The sequence below is a fragment of the Geotrypetes seraphini genome, chromosome 7, assembly GCF_902459505.1.
Source record: "Geotrypetes seraphini chromosome 7, aGeoSer1.1, whole genome shotgun sequence".
Taxonomy (NCBI): domain Eukaryota; kingdom Metazoa; phylum Chordata; class Amphibia; order Gymnophiona; family Dermophiidae; genus Geotrypetes; species Geotrypetes seraphini.
The window spans coordinates 191,871,524-191,892,785 of NC_047090.1; the positions used below are offsets into that span (position 1 = coordinate 191,871,524).

The 21,262-nt window shown below is 46.7% G+C and overlaps 1 protein-coding gene across 3 annotated transcripts in view; it reads right to left on the reverse strand.

Moving 5' to 3' along the window:
• IFT43 (intraflagellar transport 43) overlaps positions 1-21,262 on the reverse strand; it is a 150,164-nt gene that overhangs the window by 111,810 nt on the left and 17,092 nt on the right. For all 3 annotated transcript variants that reach the window (XM_033951645.1, XM_033951646.1, XM_033951644.1), the window contains exon 2: positions 4,031-4,138. In XM_033951645.1, the coding sequence (XP_033807536.1) occupies positions 4,031-4,138 (108 nt within the window). The remainder of the gene's footprint in view (positions 1-4,030; positions 4,139-21,262) is intronic.

Genomic DNA, 21,262 nt, shown 5'->3' on the forward strand with positions numbered 1-21,262 from the left:
GATCTCTTGTTTCATGTTAAGAAGCTCTTCTTTTACTTCAGATATTTTATTGGCATTTTCAGTCAGCATCAGTTTTATTTTGAACAGTTCAGTCATAATATCAGACTTTTCAGTGAGTTCTTCAGTCTCCATCGGGAACGGCACACTCGATGGTGACAGGGGAGTTACTTTTGTTCTTTTTGCTGATATTCCCGATGTTGAAGGTTTTTCAGCTTTCCCCTGCTTCATGCTAGCCATTTCCGACGTTGTTTTATATATTTTTAATATCGATTTGAGAAAGTAGAAGTTTTATTTTTGTTCCGTTTGTTGCCTGGATACGGGAGCGCTGCGGTTAGGCTGCCATATCGTGCGCGCTCCAAGCCACGCCGGCATTGTAACCTTGATGCTGGAACTTTAGATCACTTGTTGTTTTATTGTCCATTCATTAAAATTTTTTTTTTTTTTTTTTTAAATCTTTATTTTCAAAAATTACAAGTGTACAACAATCATTCATAAATATCTTAATTAATCACTTGACATTCTTATTTGTAATATTCCAAATAAATAATTATATAAGAAGCCCACCCCTCCCACCCATATACTAATAAATAACAATTATCAATTATTATCCTTCATAATCCCACCCCCCCTTATCTTGTCCAATATTTAGGTGTTTAAGATGTCTGATCACCAGAATAAATCGTCAATGGCCCCCAAATCTTTTTAAACTTATTATAATTGCCTTGTTGTAGAGCAAATACCCTTTCCATCTTATAAATATGACACACTGAATTCCACCAAAAAGTATAATTCAGTTTAGTATAATCTTTCCAATTCCCTGTAATCTGCTGAATGGCAACCCCTGTTAATATTAATAAAAGTTTATTATTATTCGCTGAAATTTGGCTTTTAAATCTCATTGAAGTACCAAATAATATTCATTAAAAATTTTTGGATCTCTATTTGGGATCAAATAAATCATTTAATGGAAAATTATGTAGCATTATACGACACAATTTTATTTGGCATGCTGATGAGAGCTAAGCCTCAAATATCTGCTAATAATAAGCTTTTGATGATGACAGGAGTTGCCATTCAACAAATAACGTGTAACTGGAAAGATTGTAGAAGGTTGAATTATTGTTTCTGGTGGAATTCAGTATGTCATGTGTTTAAAATGGAAAGAGCGTTGGCAGTTCAAAAAGGTTACTATAATAAATTTAAGGATGTGTGGGGGACATTTTTAAATTATTCTAATGAATAATTTACACTTGGATCGGGGGGGTGGATTTCTATTAATAATATATATGAGGATCCAAGATGGCTGCAGACCCTTCCGGCTGATTAGCACGCTGAAGAGTCTTACCTCCAACAACTTTTAACCCACTGCTCGAGACTTCTGCTCCCTTCTTCATGCCGAAACGAAGAGGACGCAGTGCCGCTGGAGCCTCGCGGCAGCCCGGTGCAGCGGTGTTCGGCAACATTGAGGAGATCCTTCGACGTATGCAGGAGACACCCCGGGCGTCGGGGGTCCCACTGGAGTCGCACCGGAGCGGAACGGATGTTAACTCCCTGGGCTTGGAAACAACATTAAGCCCCGACGCCAGAGTACCTCCCCCTCCTCCTCAGGTTACCAGCTCCCCACGAGAGGAAGTGCTGTTGGAGCATGAGCAGTGCTCTCCCCCGGAGGCCACAGATATCAGAGAGGGGAGACTGGAGACTAACTCTTCTTTTCAGGAGAGTTTGGAAGAGACTGAGAGCACAACAACTGAAGGGGTAATCTGGAACCAGAGAAATGCTGTTCAAGAAGGAACATCAACATCAACTGGTGAGACTTCTCATTTTATTAATGCATTTCATACTGAAAAATCCAGAGAGGTAACCCTGGATTCTCTTTGGGATCTGGTGGCAGATTTGGCAAAATCTGTGAAACCCCAACTGAACCAGTTGGAAGAAACTCTTAAAGTTCAAGAGGTTACAATGGGGAATTTAAAAGTTGAATTTGATGAATCTAAAAGCTCCATAGAAAATATCCATCAGGAGTTAAAAGTTTCTAAACAGATTAGAAAAACACTAATTAAAGATAATACTAACTTGAGAAGGAAGCTGGAATCCTTAGAAAATTCCTCTAGAAACAATAACCTCAGATTAATTAACTTTCCGAGGATCGCAACAATATCACCGAGAGACATAGTGAAACGTTATATGATGGAAATTTCTGAAGATATGTTGCCACCTCTTACGCAGGCTTATTATCTACCTATTAAAAGAGAGGAACAGCAGCGCTTACAAGAAAAGGACCAGCAACCGCTAGATGTTACTGCAATATTGGAGCGTTCTGACATAGAAATGGTTACCCCAGCGAACTGGTTGCTCAGGCTTTTCTTCAAAAATAGACTTAAGAAATTTATGGGACTTAAAATATTGATTTTTCCAGATCTGGCTCGAGATATACAAAAAAGGAGACGTGAATTTCTTCTTCTAAAACCAGGGGTTATAGCTCTGGGGGCGATCTTTTATCTTCGACACCCTTGTAAATGTGTGATATAATATCGTATGAAAAAATATGTTTTCTTTGATCCAAGCCAGTTGACAACATTTTTGTGTACAGCACCTCAGGTTTAAGGGGGAATAAGAGGATAATTGATTATTGTTAAACCTGTCTCTGCCTAAAGGGCCTATTTTCTTTTATATAGCAATTTAGTTTGTTAATACTACCTTAATTATCCGCTATGTATGCCTTGGATCCTTATAGTGGACTAGAGTTGAAGTTAAGCTATATGATTTTTCTTGTAACAAGTTTGGGAGCAGAAATGTTTATATTATTGGCTTATCTTTATTTTTCTGTACAAGTGATACTTGAATTGTAAATTGAAAATTATAAATAAAAAAAATAAAAAAATAATAATAATATATATGAATGATAAGATATTATATTCATGTGGTATATTTTTTGTTGTATATGGAAGTGGGAGGGGGTGGGGGGTTATATCTTTTTGTTGTACGATATGGTAAATTTTCAAGTGATATTGTATTCTAATTGTTTGATATTTACTGTACACTTGTTGTGAATTATAAAATAAGCAACTAGCTTAACTATTCTCTGAGTGAAAAAATATTTCTTCCTATTGGTTTTAAAAGTATTTTCCTGCAGCTACATCAAGTTTTTGTAAATCTGATGCAGTAAAAAATAAAAGAATTGATTCACTGTCACTCAATGTTTGTATCATACATTCATGGATTTCCTTTGGAGTTTTCTTCTGAAGAAATAGGAACATCATGAGGGCTTGGCGATCCACACTTGAAAAAGGGAGAGCCTTGGCTAAGCGTAAAGCCAATATCTTAGCTAAAAGTTTTCCATCTACATTGATTAATGAGATAGGTCTGTAGTTTGAAACCAAAGTGGGATCTTTATTTGGCTTTGGCAAAACTATAGTTAACGACTCTGCCATAGTACCTATAATGCAACCTTTAGTTAGTTGAGACTGATATAAATTTAATAAATGAAGTAACAAAGTAATTTGAAATGATTTATAAAATTCTACCGTGAAACCATCACCACCTGGAGCGGATCCAACTCTAAGAGACTTTAACGCCGTGTTCAATTCTTTTAATGATATAGGCTCATCTAAACTTTTAATATGATCGGGAATCTTCGGTCCATTAATTAATCTCAAAAATTCTATTCCATCCTTTTCCCTAATTTTTGTTCTTCTCCTGATATATTTGATTTGATATAATGTGGAAGGGGTGGGAGGAAGGAGATCAATTCTTATGTATTAAGGTTAAAATGATAAGAAATTCAAGTGATGTATACATTTCAATATGTCAATTAATTATTCACTTGTTGTAAGAGATAAAATGAATAAAGAATTAAAAAAGAAAAGAAAAGAAAATTGTTGATATGATTCAATCAATGATCTGAAACAATGTCAAAACATAGCATTTCAATTCTGCAAAATCAAATAACTCTCTCTTGAGCTACAGTGGCAAAATAACGCTTAGGAAGTTGGTTGGGCTGATGTGCATAGCCCACCGGAACAACACCCACCTCCCCAGGCAAAAGTGCAGCAGCTGAGTCTCTTCCATTGCCACTGCCAGAACTCTCCTCCTGTGCACTGTCATAGGGGGGTCGAACTCGACGTCCCATCTTCGCCACCTAGAGAAACAGAGATAGTGCTAAGAATTTAACAGCACCAAGACAGAGAGCCCATCTCCCAGCCCAGATACGAGAAAGAGCGCAACTACTGACCTTATGTCTATATGTGGGAGACCTCCAAGCTAACCAGAATGGGATGGAGGGAGAGTTGGCAATTTAGGAGAAAAGATTTGGCAAAACTGACTAGCCAAAGTGGCCATCACACCTGGAGAAAGCATTCAGACAGTAGTGAGAGGTGAAAGTATGAACTGAGGATCAAGTGGCAGCCTTACAGTTTTCCTCAATGGGAGTTGAGTGGAGGAAAACAACAGACACCGCCATTGCTTGGACCTTGTGGCCTGAGACTCGACCCGGCAGGGAGAGGCCAGCCTGAGCGTAACAGAAAGAGATACAAGCGGCCAAACAGTTAGAAATGGTCCACTTAAAAACAGAGCAACCCAGGCGATTAAGATAGAAAGAGAGGAACAGCCAGGGAGCAGAACGATGAGGAGCGGTGTGGTCAAGTAGAAAGCCAGCGCATGCTTACAACCAAGAGAATGCAGAGCCCCTTCTCCAGGGTGAGAATGGGGCTTTGGAAAAAATACAGGAAGAACAATGGATTGGTTGATGTGAAACTCAGAAACAACCTTAGGCAAGAATTTAGGATGGGTACGGAGAAAGCAATGTTACTTACCGTAACAGTTGTTATCCAGGGACAGCAGGCAGCTATTCTCACTAGTGGGTGATGTCATCCGACAGAGCCCCGATATGGACATCTTGCAAGCATGTCTTGCTTGAAGAAACTCAGAAGTTTCGAGATGCCCGCACCGCGCATGCGCCAGTGCCTTCCCGCCCGATGTACCGGGCGTGTCTCCTCAGTTCAGGTAGCTAGCCTGAGAAGCCAATCCAGGGGAGGTGGGTGGGACGTGAGAATAGCTGCCTGCTGTCCCTGGATAACAACTGTTACGGTAAGTAACATTGCTTTATCCCAGGACAAGCAGGCAGGTATTCTCACTAGTGGGTGACCTCCAAGCTAACCCCAATGGGATGGTGGGAGAGTTGGCAACTTAAGAGAACAAATTTTGTAACACTGTTTGGCCAAACTGTCCATCCCGTCTGGAGAAAGTATCCAGACAATAATGAGAGGTGAATGTATGAACCGAGGACCAAGTGGCAGCCTTACAAATCTCCTCAATCGGTGTCGATCTGAGGAAGGCAACAGAGGCTGCCATTGCTCTGACCTTGTGGGCTATGACCTTACAGGGAAGGGATAATCCAGCCTGGGCATAGCAGGAAGAGATACAAGCCGCCATCCAGTTGGAGATGGTGCGCTTCGATACAGGTCGTCCCAACTTGTTTGGATCAAAGGAGACGAAAAGTTGAGGAGCAGTTCTGTGTGGCTTTGTGCGATCCAAGTAGAAAGCTAAAGCACGTTTACAGTCCAGAGTGTGTAAAGCAGATTCTCCAGGGTGAGAATGAGGCTTTGGAAAGAACACTGGAAGCACGATGGATTGGTTGAGGTGAAATTCAGAGACCACTTTAGGCAAGAATTTTGGATGAGTACGAAGAACCACCTTGTCATGATGGAATACTGTGAATGGCGGATCCGCCACTAGGGCCTGAAGCTCACTGACCCTGCGAGCAGACGTGAGGGCCACCAGAAAAACCACCTTCCAGGTGAGATACTTAAGTGGAGCCTTGTTGAGAGGTTCAAACGGAGGCTTCATGAGATGAGACAGGACAACATTGAGATCCCAAACCACAGGAGGAGGTTTGATAGGAGGGTTGACATGAAAAAGTCCTTTCATAAATCTGGAAACCACAGGATGAGCAGACAAAGGTTTCCCTTGTAGAGGCTGATGGAAAGCCGCAATAGCACTCAGGTGGACTCATATAGATGTCGACTTGAGACCAGACTGAGACAGGTGTAGAAGATAGTCCAATACAGAGGAAAGGGAAGCTCCTTGAGGCTCCTTGGCATTGGAAATACACCAGGAAGAGAATCTAGTCCATTTTTGAGAATAGCATTGTCGAGTAGCAGGCTTCCTGGAAGCCTCTAAAACCTCTCTCACCGCTGGAGAAAACTGGTGAGGAGTTACGTTGAGAGGAACCAAGCTGTCAGGTGTAGAGACTGCAGATTGGGATGAAGCAGTGAACCCTGATGTTGAGTAAGTAGTGAAGGAAACACTGGAAGAAGTACTGGCTCCCTGCTGCTCAGTTGAAGCAGAAGGGAGTACCAAGGTTGTCTGGGCCACCGAGGAGCAATCAGAATCAAGGTGACATGGTCTGATCTCAACTTGACCAGAGTCTTTTGAACGAGAGGAAACGGAGGGAACGCATAGAGGAAGCGATTCCCCCAATCCAGTAGAAAGGCATCTGCCTCGAGGCGATGAGGAGTGTAAATCCTGGAGCAAAACTGAGGCAGTTTGAAGTTGTGAGGGGCTGCAAAGAGGTCTATCTGAGGTGTCCCCCACATTGCAAAGATCTGATGAAGGGTGTCGGAATGGAGCGTCCATTCGTGAGGCTGGAGAAGACGACTCAATTTGTCTGCCAAGACGTTGTCCTTCCCCTGAATATAGACAGCTTTGAGGAAGGCGTTGTGGCGAACTGCCCAATCCCAGACTCGAAGAGCTTCCTGGCAGAGAGGGGTCGAGCCCGTGCCCCCTTGCTTGTTGACATAATACATGGCGACCTGATTGTCTGTGCGAATAAGGACCACCATGTCGTGAAGCAGATGTTGAAAAGCTTGGAGAGCATTGAAGATGGCTCTGAGCTCCAGAAGATTGATTTGATGGAGTCGTTCCACACTGGTCCAGAACCCCTGAGTGCGAAGACCATCCAGATGCGCCCCCCAGGCATAGTTCGAAGAATCGATCGTGAGAACTTTCTGGTGGGGGGGAGAGTGAAACAGCAAACCTCTGGATAGATTCGAAGAGGTCATCCACCAAAGAAGCGACTGCCGTAGAACAGGAGTGACCACAATGTGATGGGATAATGGGTCGGACACCTGAGTCCACTGAGATGCCAGGGTCCATTGAGGGATTCGGAGATGTAGTCTGGCAAAAGGCGTCACATGAACTGTAGATGCCATGTGGCCCAAAAGGACCATCATGTGTCTCGCTGAGATGGATTGGCGAGAAGAGACCGACTGGCAGAGTAGAAGGAGAGCATCCATGCGTTGAGGAGGAAGGAATGCTCGAAGCTGAATGGTATCCAGGACCGCCCCGATAAAGGGGAGAGACTGGGTGGGCTGAAGATGTGACTTGGGAAAGTTGATCTCGAAGCCCAAGCTTTGCAGGAAACGAATGGTAGTCAAGGTCGCTGAAATGACCTCTGGAGCTGACGGGGCCTTGATGAGCCAGTCGTCGAGGTATGGAAACACCTGAAGACCCATGTTCCGGAGAGCAGCGGCCACCACCACCAGACATTTCGTGAAGACTCTGGGGGACGAGGAGAGGCCGAATGGAAGCACTCGATACTGCAGATGTAGATGTCCCACCCGAAATCTGAGGAACTTGCGGGAGGCCGGATGAATAGGGATGTGAGTGTAGGCCTCCTTGAGATCCAGGGAGCATAACCAATCGTTCTGCTCGAGGAGGGGATAGAGGGAAGCAAGGGTCAGCATACGGAACCGCTCCTTGACCAAAAACTTGTTGAGGACCCGAAGGTCCAAAATGGGACGCAGATCGCCCGTCTTCTTCGGAACGAGGAAGTACCGGGAGTAAAACCCCTGGTTTTGCTGATCTAATGGAACCGGCTCGACGGCCTGAATACGAAGCAGAGCCTGAGCCTCCTGAAGGAGAAGAGCGGTCTGCGTCAAGCTTGAAGGTGGTCCGGGGGGACCCGTTGGAAATGAAGAGAGTATCTTTCTCTTACGATGGTAAGGACCCAAAGGTCCGTGGTGATGGACTCCCATTGGTGACAAAAATGATGGAGACGACCCCCAATGGGAAAAACAGGGGGAGACAGAACGAGGTCGGTTATGCTCCCTGGAAGAGAGTCAAAAAGGCTGAGTAGCCTTGGGTGCAGCCGGCATCTGAGGCTTCTGTTGAGGCTTCTGGGGAGGCTGTCTCTTCGCAGGCTGTCTCGCAGGAGGAGCCTGCCTCGGCTGATAACGCCGTTGATAAATCAACGGCGGCCTAGTGGGTCGAGACTGCTGAGGCTTGGGCTTAGGCCGCAGGATAGACTGGAAGGACTTCTCATGATCCGAAAGTTTCTTAGTAACAGTCTCAATAGACTCATCGAACAGGTCCGCTCCCGCACAAGGCACATTTGCAAGCCTGTCTTGGAGGTTCGGATCCATATCAATCGTACGGAGCCATGCCAGGCGACGCATGGCTACCGAACAGGCAGCAGCACGTGCCGAGAGCTCGAAGGCATCGTAGGAGGATTGCATCAGTTGGAGGCGCAACTGGGAAAGGGTCGCCACCACCTCTTCAAACTCGAATCGAGCCTGAGCATCGATGAAAGGGATGAACTTGCGGAGCACCGGCAAGAAGAAATCCAAATATGAGGAAAAGAAAAAATTGTAGTTGAGCACTCGAGATGCCATCATAGAGTTCTGGTAGATACGTCTACCAAACTTATCCATCGTCCTCCCCTCTCGGCCCGGTGGTACTGAGGCGTAAACCTGAGAGGGATGGGATCGTTTGAGGGAGGACTCGACCAGAAGGGACTGATGAGAAAGTTGCGCTCCCTCAAACCCTTTGTGGTGGACGATGCGGTATCGAGCCTCCAGCTTGCTGGGAACTGCAGGAATGGAATAAGGAGTTTCAAAACAGCGCATGAAAGTCTGATCAAGCAGTTTATGCAGAGGAAGCCGGAGCGACTCCGCCGGAGGATGAGGCAAGTGCATGGTGTCCAGATACTCCTTGGAATATCGAGAACCAGTGTCCAAAGTTACATCCAAGTCATCCGCCATTTGTCGGAGGAAGGAAGAAAAGGACAGTTGGTCCGCCAGCGCCGGCCGGCGAGACGGACTAGAAGAAGTGGAAGCCTCCGGGTCCAGAGAGAACTGAGAGCGGCAAGGAGAATGGGAGGTAGATGGTTCCTCATACTCCGGTCCCTCAGGTGGGGATAAATCCGAAGAGGAGTATCCCATACGCTGCATCTTCTTTTGTGGAGACACCTCCGAATGACGCGAGGAGTGCCGAGATGAGTGTCGAGATCGATGTCCCTCCCGGTGCCGGGATGGAGAACGAGACCTCCTATGCATCGCACGGTCCCCCGAAGCCTCCACGGAATTGATGGGACTAGATGCAGTGGATCGCAGATGTGGTAAAGATGCAGACTCACGCGACGCCACCCAGGCCTGGTATGGAGTGCGGAAGAACTCTTCCTGCGATGCAGTATGCCCAGGACTCGATTATCAGGGGCTGGCATAGTACTCGGATGGCGAGGAGGCGTGATGGGCTCCAAAGGTGGCATATCACTAAAGGAAGCCTGTCTCGAGGCCCCCGCCGCCCTCCGCCGATCCTCCTCGTCGAGTATCGAACGACGAGGAGGAGGAGGAGGGGGCGGTCCGCCCCCCGGGACCGGGAGGTCACCCTGAATGGAGGCGATAAGCCGGGGTCCCATAGACTGCATAAGCTCGATAAACTGAGCTTCCAGCAGGGATCGCAGCGAAGCCGATATGGAGGGATCCGCACCGAAAGGGGGGTCCTCCAGCACGGTCTTCGCGCTCCTTGGTGGCCAAGTGCTTCTGCTTGCTAGCTTTAGGCACTTTGATGACCACCGGAGGGACAGTGGAAGGCGGTACCTGAGCCGAGGAGACGGGGACAGGCACCGGCGTCGAACTCGAGGCTGAAGTCGGTGTAAACGATGCCGGCTTCACAAGGCCAGATGCAGGAGTCGTCGATGCAGGTTTCGCACGGACCGGCGAAACATCAGTAGAAGTGGAAGCAGGCGGCTCCTTAGCAGTCTCCATCTTAAACATCGACTCCCAGAGCAAGCAGCGCCGTTTAAACGAGCGCGCAGTAAGCGTGGAACGAGGCCGGCACGATTTCGGTATGTGTTCTGGACCAAGACACTGAAGACAGCGTCGATGCGGGTCCGTCAACGAAATCGCACGCTGGCACTTGCTGCACTTTTTAAAACCGGTGATTGGCCGGGACATAGGCCGGAAAATCGTCGCCGCAAGGTCAAAGGCGCTGGGCCTAAGCCACGAGGCCGGCCCGGCCGAACCGCCGGAAGAAATAATTTTAAATTTTTTTTTTTTTTTTTTTAAAATACTAAATTAAAGTAGAAATAAATCAAATAAAACAAGAACGCGGTACAAAGAAGGCAAATTATACTGAAATTCAGTCAGCGCAGAATGAAGTGAAACTTCTCAGCTCCGCGGAAAGAAAAGAACTGAGGAGACACGCCCGGTACATCGGGCGGGAAGGCACTGGCGCATGCGCGGTGCGGGCATCTCGAAACTTCTGAGTTTCTTCAAGCAAGACATGCTTGCAAGATGTCCGTATCGGGGCTCTGTCGGATGACATCACCCACTAGTGAGAATACCTGCCTGCTTGTCCTGGGATAATCACCTTATCATGATGGAAGACAGTAAAAGGTGGGTCCGCTACCAAGGCTTGAAGCTCACTGACCCGACAGGCAGAAGTGAGAGCAATAAGAAACACAACCTTCCAAGTAAGATATTTCAAGTGAGCCCGCGCTAGCGGCTCAAACGGGGGTTTCATCAATTGAGCAAGGACCACGTTGAGATCCCAAACCACCAGAGGAGGTTTAAGGAGCGGATGAACGTGAAAAAGGCCTTTCATGAAGCGGGAGACCACAGGATGAACAGACATATGTTTCCCGTCAATCGGCTGATGAAAAGCAGTAATGGCACTAAGGTGGACTCGAACCGGGGAGGACTTGAGTCCAGCGCCAGATAAGTGTAACAGATAGTCCAGGACAGCAGATAAGAAGGCAGACAATGGCTCCTGCTGTCGAGCAGCACACCAGGAAGAAAAACGGTTCCACTTCTGATGGTAACATTGGCGAGTGGACTCCTTCTGAGACGCCTCCAGGACATTCTGCACAGGCTGGGAGAACTAGAACGAGGGCATCAAGTCTCGAGGAACCAAGCCACCAAGTGCAGAAACTGTAGGTTGGGATGAAATAGAGAACCCCGACCCTGTGTAAGCAGTGAAGGAAAAACAGGCAGAAGAAGAGGCTCCCTTGAAATGAGTTGTAACAGGAGGGAGAACCATGGCTGTCGGGGCCACCAAGGAGCTATCAGAATCTTGGTGGCACTCGTGGATTTGAGCCTGACGAGAGTCTTCAGAATCAGAGGGAATGGAGAGAACGCATACAGAAACAGGTCCTTCCAATCCAGCAGGAAAGTATCCGCCTCGAGTCTGAACAACTGGCTGTATGAGGAAGTTATTTCAATGTTTTATTGATTTTATCTGTTTTAAGTTATATTCATTGTTTTTATTTTACTTTGTAGTCTATCTGTTGTTCTCTCCTCTGCCGCCGGACTCCTCCCCCAATCAGGTTAGCGCATGTGCTATTTAACAGGATCCTTTGCGGCGCACGCCTTGACTACTGCACCTTAACTCACCTCACCTCCTGGCTGCACGAGGAAGTTATTTCAATGTTTTATTGATTTTATCTGTTTTAAGTTATATTCATTGTTTTTATTTTACTTTGTAGTCTATCTGTTGCCCTCTCCTCTGCCGCCGCAAAGCGGCAGCCCGCCGGACTCCTCCCCCAATCAGGTTAGCGCATGTGCTATTTAACAGGATCCTTTGCGGCGCGCACCGAAGGAGCACGCAAAAGGAGCAGGACCTGCTCCTTAGTTCGCTCCTTCGTTCGCCTCCTGAGGACGCCCCCAGTAACTACCATTCCACCACTTGTTCAACTCCTTTGATACCTAAATTCATGCAAGCGATTTACATATGTTTAGCATTTTTCATTCTTCTGTCATTCTCCTCAAATATATCCATTAATATAAATATAATCATGGACATGAACCATCAAAACATTCCAGTTCAATTAAATAACAGACCCACCCCTTATAGACCCCCTAGATCAACACCATGTACACTATTACCAATAACTACCTTTAATTCTCAAATAAACAATTCAGTATCAAATACTATATTATCACTTCAAACATATAATACCCCTAAATTTTCGAATCTAAGACTAGGCTTAATTAACTCAAGATCCATTAAAACCAAATACCACCTTTTAAAAGACTCCATTCTCCAACATAACCTACACATCCTCTGTATCACCGAAACCTGGCTCTCCGAAGGTGAGGAAGCCTACCTTTCTTTTTGTTGTCCTTCTAACTATGATTTTATATGGAACCACCGTCATAATCGAAAAGGCGGAGGATTAGCCATAATTTTTCTAAAAAACCTAATTAAACTTCAAGACCAATCTATCAATAACTCTACAATTGAATTTCTTCATATCAAAATTAACTTAAAACAAAAAATTGATCTCCTGCTATTATATATTCCACCTCCAATTGAATACGCTAAATTAACACTATTCCATAACATGCTTTTTGACTTCTGTTCAACTGCCAATTGCCCAATCATAATGGGAGATTTCAATATTCAATTCGATAATTTTAATAACCCAAATACCTCAGACACTTTAAACCTTTTCAAAGACTTAAATCTGAAAACATTAATCCATGAACCCACGCATCAAGCTCAACATATACTAGATATGATCTTGACATCTACTTCTCAATTGATTTCCAACTCAGCTCCAAATATTCTCTCAGTCCCATGGTCCGATCATAATTTTATTTCTGTTAACTTTTATCTTACAGAACCTTTTACCCCAAATCTTCACTCTGAACTTAAAACATTTTCATACAGAGACTTTTCCAAATTAGAAAATTCGGATATTACACCATTTTTCAGCCCTTCCATAAACAGTCAAAAATTTAATACTATTGAAGAACAACTTCAATTCTGGAACTCAACCCTAGAATCCATTGTAAATACCAAAGTACCATTAATCACCAAAACAATATTCACTCGAAAATCTATAAACCCCTGGTATTCTAAAGAACTATCTCAATTAAAAACACAACTTCGTGCCTCAGAAAGGAAATGGCGCTCCTCTAAAACTCTTATTAACCTCCAAAGATTCAAAGATAATGCTACTCTTTATAAAAATAAAATCATCCAGGCTAAAAAATCTTACTACAATAACAAGATTCAAAAAGCAAAAAACACTTCGGTTCTATTTAATATTCTAAAATCTATTAATCCAGATAAAAAAAAGAATATATCAAATCAAAAACCAACTCCAACAGCGCAAGAACTAGCTGATTATTTTTGCCAAAAGATCGCGAAGATTAGACAAAATATCGTAAAAAATAATACAACAATCTCACCTGAATTGGAAAATCCAATCACAAATACCTTCATTCCAACAGCCAAATGTACAAATCTTAGAATACCATCCTTGGAGGATCTTGAAAGACATCTAAAGACAATCAATCTAAAAGGCTCTTCTTTAGAACTTTTTCCACCGCTCTATTTAAAGAAATTTTTTCATTTCGTCGGCCCTTTTATTCTTTCCCTTATACAAAACAGTTTTTCTTCTGCCACCGTCCCTATCTCGTGGAAAACCTCTATCGTCACTCCAATTATAAAAAATTTTAAAACTAGCAAAGACGACATATCCAATTACCGCCCTATTTCCAATTTACCTTTCTTAATGAAACTCTCCGAAAAACTAGTCTTTGAACAACTTTCAGAATTCATCGAATCCTCGAATGCACTACATCCTAACCAAACCGGTTTTCGAAAACATCACAGCACGGAACATTCTATGATCGGTCTCATAACAAATATCCATTATTATCTCGATCACCACAAATCCGTAGTTCTCTTTTCTCTAGACCTATCTGCTGCATTCGACACAATTGATCACGAACTCCTACTCAACCGTATGCAATCATTAGGTATAGAAGGCCAAATCCTTAATTGGTTAACCTCTTTCCTATCAGACCGTACTGCTAGAGTTAAATTCAGTGATGCTTATTCTGCAAATTTCACCTTATCATATGGAGTACCACAAGGGTCTATATTATCGCCCCTTTTATTTAACATTTTTTTATCCCCTCTTATTACTATTGCACAGTCACTGGGTTTTACAGCCTTCTCTTATGCAGACGACATTCAACTTATGCACCCCCTTAACCCAGAAAATGCAGAAGAAATAAAAATTATCAATGACAAACTAGAACTAATAAAAAACTGGTTAAACAATAATAAACTATCCCTGAATACTCAAAAAACAAAAACAATGCTTTTTACTTGGAAAGGAAACATAACTTCAAAAACACCATTTATATTAGACAACGCCCCTATTGAATCCGTATCCCAAATGAAAATACTAGGAGTAATAATAGACGTGGATCTCTCATTTCATAGCCATATTAGCGAAACAGTTAAATCCTGTTTTTTCAGACTACGGCTTCTGCGTTCAATTTCCACCTTTTTAGACTCTAAATCAATCAATATTCTAATTCATTCTCTAATTATCTCAAAATTAGACTACTGTAATTCCCTTTTAATCAATATAACCCAGAAAGAAAAGAGACGGCTTCAAATTATCCAAAACACTGCAATAAAATTAATTCATAAAGCAAAAAAATACGATCATGTTACCCCTTTATTTATCAAATCACACTGGCTCCCCATCTCTCACCGAATCACTTTCAAAACTATATTTTTGGTCTATAAAACATTAAGATTTAACGAACCCCAATTTATATCAAAAATGATTGTCCCACACAACCCTTCTCGCTCTTTAAGATCATCTTCGTCAAATCTGCTCTCAGTCCCATCGTTAAGAATAATCGGCACTAGACGAAACGATATGTTCTCAGTGGTGGCCCCTTCATTGTGGAATTCCCTTCCAAATTTTATTAAAAACGAAAAAGATCTTATCACTTTTAAAAAATTTCTAAAAACTTATTTATTTCAAGACGCATTTGATTTATGATATGACCTATTCTAGATTTTTTATATCCTTCTAATAATTAACAATATTTTCTTCTCATCTCACCCCATTTATACCTAATGTATTTTCCGTTTTATGTAAATTTTAACAAACAATGTAATTGTAACTTTCCCCCTCCTTCCTACTTATTCATGCCTGTCCAAATTGTTTTGTCAATTGTCTAACGTATATAAATTATATGTATTACCACAATCTGTTGGTTTTTAAACTGTACATCGCTTAGATATTGTTATAAGCGATACATCAAATGTTAATAAACTTGAAACTTGAGACGAACAGATCGACGTCCGGAGTCCCCCAACGAGCAAACACCTGACGCAGAATCATTGAATGGAGGGACCATTCGTGAGGCTGCAGAAGACAACTCAACCAGTCCGCCAGACAATTGTGAAGGCCCAGAATGAAGACCGCTAGAAGGAATATGTTGCAGCAGATGGCCCAATCACAGAGCCACATCGCCTCCTGGCACAGGGACAGGGACCCAGTTCCCCCCTGTATGTTGATATAACACATGGTGACCTGGTTGTCCGTATGGACTAGCACCACTCGGTCGCGATCCAGGTGACAAAAAGCTTTCAGAACGAGGAAGATCGCTCCAGCTGATTGATGTGACCAACACCGCCTAAACCTGAGAGAGAGTGCTAAGCAACACCTGGCCCAGAGAAAGAGAGCGCTAAGCACCGCCTAATCCTGAGAGAGCGCTAAGCACCGCCTAATCCTGAGAGAGAGTGCTAAGCACCACCTGGCCTTGAGAAAGAGAGCGCTAAGCACCCCCTAATCCTGAGGGAGCGCTAAGCACCGCCTAATCCTGAGAGAGAGTGCTAAGCACCACCTGGCCCAGAGAAAGAGAGTGCTAAGCACCGCCTAATCCTGAGAAAGAATGCTAAGCACCGCCTAATCCTGAGAAAGAATGCTAAGCACCACCTGGCCTGGAGAAAGAGAGCGCTAAGCACTGCCTAATCCTGAGAGAGCGCTAAGCATCGCCTAATCCTGAGAGAGTGCTAAGCACCGCCTAATCCTGAGAGAGAGTGCTAAGCACCACCTGGCCCAGAGAAAGAGAGTGCTAAGCACCGCCTAATCCTGAGAGAGTGCTAAGCACCACCTGGCCAAGAGAAAGAGAGCGCTAAGCAACGCCTAATCCTGAGAGAGAGTGCTAAGCACCCCCTGGCCCAGAGAAAGAGAGCACTAAGCACCGCCTAATCCTGAGAGAGAGTGCTAAGCACCACCTGGTCCGGAGAAAGAGAGCGCTAAGCACCGCCTAATCTTGAGAGAGAGTGCTAAGCACCACCTTGCCCAGAGAAAGAGAGCGCTAAGCACCGCCTAATCCTGAGAGAGAGTGCTAAGCACCACCTGGCCTGGAGAAAGAGAGCGCTAAGCACCGCTTAATCCTGAGAGAGAGTGCTAAGCACCACCTGGCCCTGAGAATGAGAGCGCTCAGCACCGCCTAATCCTGAGAGAGAGTGCTAAGCACCACCTGGCCCTGAGAATGAGAGCGCTCAGCACCGCCTAATCCTGAGAGAGAGTGCTAAGCACCACCTGGCCCAGAGAAAGAGAGCACTAAGCACCGCCTAATCCTGAGGGAGCGCTAAGCACCGCCTAATCTTGAGAGTGCTAAGCACCACCTGGCCAAGAGAAAGAGAGCGCTAAGCACAGCCTAATCCTGAGAGAGTGCTAAGCACCACCTGTCCTGGAGAAAGAGAGCGCTAAGCACCACCTAATCCTGTGAGAGAGTGCTAAGCACTACCTGGCCTGGAGAAAGAGAGCGCTCAGCACCGCCTAATCCTGAGAGAGAGTGCTAAGCACCACCTGACCAAGAGAAAGAGAGCGCTAAGCGCCGCCTAATCCTGAGAGAGAGTGCTAAGCACCACCTGGCCAAGAGAAAGAGAGCGCTAAGCGCCGCCTAATCCTGAGAGAGAGTGCTAAGCACCACCTGGCCCAGAGAAAGAGAGTGCTAAGCAACGCCTAATCCTGAGAGAGAGTGCTAAGCACCACCTGGCTCAGAGAAAGAGAATGCTAAGCACCACTTGGCCTGGAGAAAGAGAGCGCTAAGCACCGCCTAATCCTGAGAGAGAGTGCTAAGCACCACCTGGCCCTGAGAATGAGAGCGCTAAGCACCGCCTAATCCTGAGAGAGAGTGCTAAGCACCACCTGGCCCTGAGAATGAGAGCGCTCAGCACCGCCTAATCCTGAGAGAGAGTGCTAAGCACCACCTGGCCTGGAGAAAGAGAGCGCTAAGCACCGCCTAATCCTGAGAGAGAGTGCTAAGCACCACCTGGCCCAGAGAATGAGAGCGCTAAGCACCGCCTAATCCTGAGAGAGAGTGCTAAGCACCACCTGGTCCGGAGAAAGAGAGCGCTAAGCACCGCCTAATCCTGAGAGAGAGTGCTAAGCATCACCTGGCCTGGAGAAAGAGAGCGCTCAGTACCGCCTAATCCTGAAAGAGAGTGCTAAGCACCACATGGCCTGGAGAAAGAGAGCGCTAAGCACCGCCTAATCCTGAGAGAGAGTGCTAAGCACCACATGGCCCTGAAAATGAGAGCGCTAAGCACCGCCTAATCCTGAGAGAGAGTGCTAAGCACCACCTGGCTCAGAGAAAGAGAATGCTAAGCACCACTTGGCCTGGAGAAAGAGAGCGCTAAGCACCGCCTAATCCTGAGAGAGAGTGCTAAGCACCACCTGGCCCTGAGAATGAGAGCGCTAAGCACCGCCTAATCCTGAGAGAGAGTGCTAAGCACCACCTGGCCCTGAAAATGAGAGCGCTCAGCACCGCCTAATCCTGAGAGAGAGTGCTAAGCACCACCTGGCCTGGAGAAAGAGAGCGCTAAGCACCGCCTAATCCTGAGAGAGAGTGCTAAGCACCACCTGGCCCAGAGAAAGAGAGCACTAAGCACCGCCTAATCCTGAGGGAGCGCTAAGCACCGCCTAATCCTGAGAGAGTGCTAAGCACCACCTGGCCAAGAGAAAGAGAGCGCTAAGCGCCGCCTAATCCTGAGAGAGAGTGCTAAGCACCACCTGGCCTGCAGAAAGAGAGCGCTCAGCACCGCCTAATCCTGAGAGAGTGCTAAGCACCACCTGGCCAAGAGAAAGAGAGCGCTAAGCGCCGCCTAATCCTGAGAGAGAGTGCTAAGCACCACCTGGCCAAGAGAAAGAGAGCGCTAAGCGCCGCCTAATCCTGAGAGAGAGTGCTAAGCACCACCTGGCCTGGAGAAAGAGAGCGCTCAGCACCGCCTTATGCTGAGAGAGTGCTAAGCACCACCTGGCCAAGAGAAAGAGAGCGCTAAGCGCCGCCTAATCCTGAGAGAGAGTGCTAAGCACCACCTGGCCAAGAGAAAGAGAGCGCTAAGCGCCGCCTAATCCTGAGAGAGAGTGCTAAGCACCACCTGGGCAAGAGAAAGAGAGCGCTAAGCGCCGCCTAATCCTGAGAGAGAGTGCTAAGCACCACCTGGCCCAGAGAAAGAGAGCGCTAAGCGCCGCCTAATCCTGAGAGAGAGTGCTAAGCACCACCTGGCCAAGAGAAAGAGAGCGCTAAGCGCCGCCTAATCCTGAGAGAGAGTGCTAAGCACCACCTGGGCAAGAGAAAGAGAGCGCTAAGCGCCGCCTAATCCTGAGAGAGAGTGCTAAGCACCACCTGGCCCAGAGAAAGAGAGCGCTAAGCGCCGCCTAATCCTGAGAGAGAGTGCTAAGCACCACCTGGCCTGGAGAAAGAGAGCGCTAAGCACCGCCTAATCCTGAGAGAGAGTGCTAAGCACCACCTGGCCAAGAGAAAGAGCGCTAAGCGCCGCCTAATCCTGAGAGAAAGTGCTAAGCACCACCTGGCCAAGAGAAAGAGAGCGCTAAGCACAGCCTAATCCTGAGAGAGAATGCTAAGCACCACCTGTCCTGGAGAAAGAGCGCGCTAAGCACCGCCTAATTCTGAGAGAGGGTGATAAGCACCACCTGGCCAAGAGAAAGAGAGCGCTAAGCGCCGCCTAATCCTGAGAGAGTGCTAAGCACCACCTGGCCCAGAGAAAGAAAGTGCTAAGCACCACCTGGCCAAGAGAAAGAGAGCGCTAAGCGCCGTCTAATCCTGAGAGAGAGTGCTAAGCACCACCTGTCCTGGAGAAAGAGAGCGCTAAGCACCGCCTAATCCTGAGAGAGAGTGCTAAGCACCACCTGGCCTGGAGAAAGAGAGCGCTCAGCACCGCCTAATCCTGAGAGAGTGCTAAGCACCACCTGGCCAAGAGAAAGAGAGCGCTAAGCGCCGCCTAATCCTGAGAGAGTGCTAAGCACCACCTGGCCAAGAGAAAGAGAGCGCTAAGCGCCGCCTAATCCTGAGAGAGAGTGCTAAGCACCACCTGGCCCAGAGAAAGAGAGTGCTAAGCACCGCCTAATCCTGAGAGAGTGCTAAGCACCACCGGTCCTGGAGAAAGAGAGCGCTAAGCACAGCCTAATCCTGAGAGAGAATGCTAAGCACCACCTGTCCTGGAGAAAGAGAGCGCTAAGCACCGCCTAATCCTGAGAGAGAGTGCTAAGCACCACCTGTCCTGGAGAAAGAGAGCGCTAAGCACTGCCTAATCCTGAGAGAGAGTGCTAAGCACCACCTGGCCAAGAGAAAGAGAGCACTAAGCGCCGCCTAATCCTGAGAGAGAGTGCTAAGCACCACCTGGCCAAGAGAAAGAGAGCGCTAAGCGCCACCTAATCCTGAGAGAGATTGCTAAGCACCACCTGGCCCAGAGAAAGAGAGTGCTAAGCACCGCCTAATTCTGAGAGAGAGTGCTAAGCACCACCTGTCCTGGAGAAAGAGAGCGCTAAGCGCTGCCTAATCCTGAGAGAGAGTGCTAAGCACCACCTGGCCTGGAGAAAGAGAGCGCTAAGCACCGCCTAATCCTGAGAGAGAGTGCTAAGCACCACCTGGCCAAGAGAAAGAGCGCTATGCGCCGCCTAATCCTGAGAGAAAGTGCTAAGCACCACCTGGCCAAGAGAAAGAGAGCGCTAAGCACAGCCTAATCCTGAGAGAGAATGCTAAGCACCACCTGTCCTGGAGAAAGAGAGCGCTAAGCACCGCCTAATCCTGAGAGAGAGTGCTAAGCACCACCTGTCCTGGAGAAAGAGAGCGCTAAGCACCGCCTAATTCTGAGAGAGAGTGCTAAGCACCACCTGGCCTGGAGAAAGAGAGCGCTCAGCACCGCCTAATCCTGAGAGAGTGCTATGCACCACCTGGCCAAGAGAAAGAGAGCACTAAGCGCCGCCTAATCCTGAGAGAGAGTGCTAAGCACCACCTGGCCAAGAGAAAGAGAGCGCTAAGCGCCGCCTAATCCTGAGAGAGAGTGCTAAGCACCACCTGGCCCAGAGAAAGAGAGTGCTAAGCACCGCCTAATCCTGAGAGAGTGCTAAGCACCACCTGGCCAAGAGAAAGAGAGCGCTAAGCAACGCCTAATCCTGAGAGAGAGTGCTAAGCACCCCCTGGCCCAGAGAAAGAGAGCACTAAGCACCGCCTAATCCTGAGAGAGAGTGCTAAGCACCACCTGGTCCGGAGAAAGAGAGCGCTAAGCACCGCCTAATCTTGAGAGAGAGTGCTAAGCACCACCTTGCCCAGAGAAAGAGAGCGCTAAGCACCGCCTAATCCTGAGAGAGAGTGCTAAGCACCACCTGGCCTGGAGAAAGAGAGCGCTAAGCACCGCTTAATCCTGAGAGAGAGTGCTAAGCACCACCTGGCCCTGAGAATGAGAGCGCTCAGCACCGCCTAATCCTGAGAGAGAGTGCTAAGCACCACCTGGCCCTGAGAATGAGAGCGCTCAGCACCGCCTAATCCTGAGAGAGAGTGCTAAGCACCACCTGGCCCAGAGAAAGAGAGCACTAAGCACCGCCTAATCCTGAGGGAGCGCTAAGCACCGCCTAATCCTAAGAGAGTGCTAAGCACCACCTGGCCAAGAGAAAGAGAGCGCTAAGCGCCGCCTAATCCTGAGAGAGAGTGCTAAGCACCACCTGTCCTGGAGAAAGAGAGTGCTAAGCACCGCCTAATCCTGAGAGAGAGTGCTAAGCACCACCTGGCCTGGAGAAAGAGAGCGCTCAGCACCGCCTAATCCTGAGAGAGAGTGCTAAGCACCACCTGGCCAAGAGAAAGAGAGCGCTAAGCACCACCTGGCCCTGAGAGAGAGTGCTAAGCACCACCTG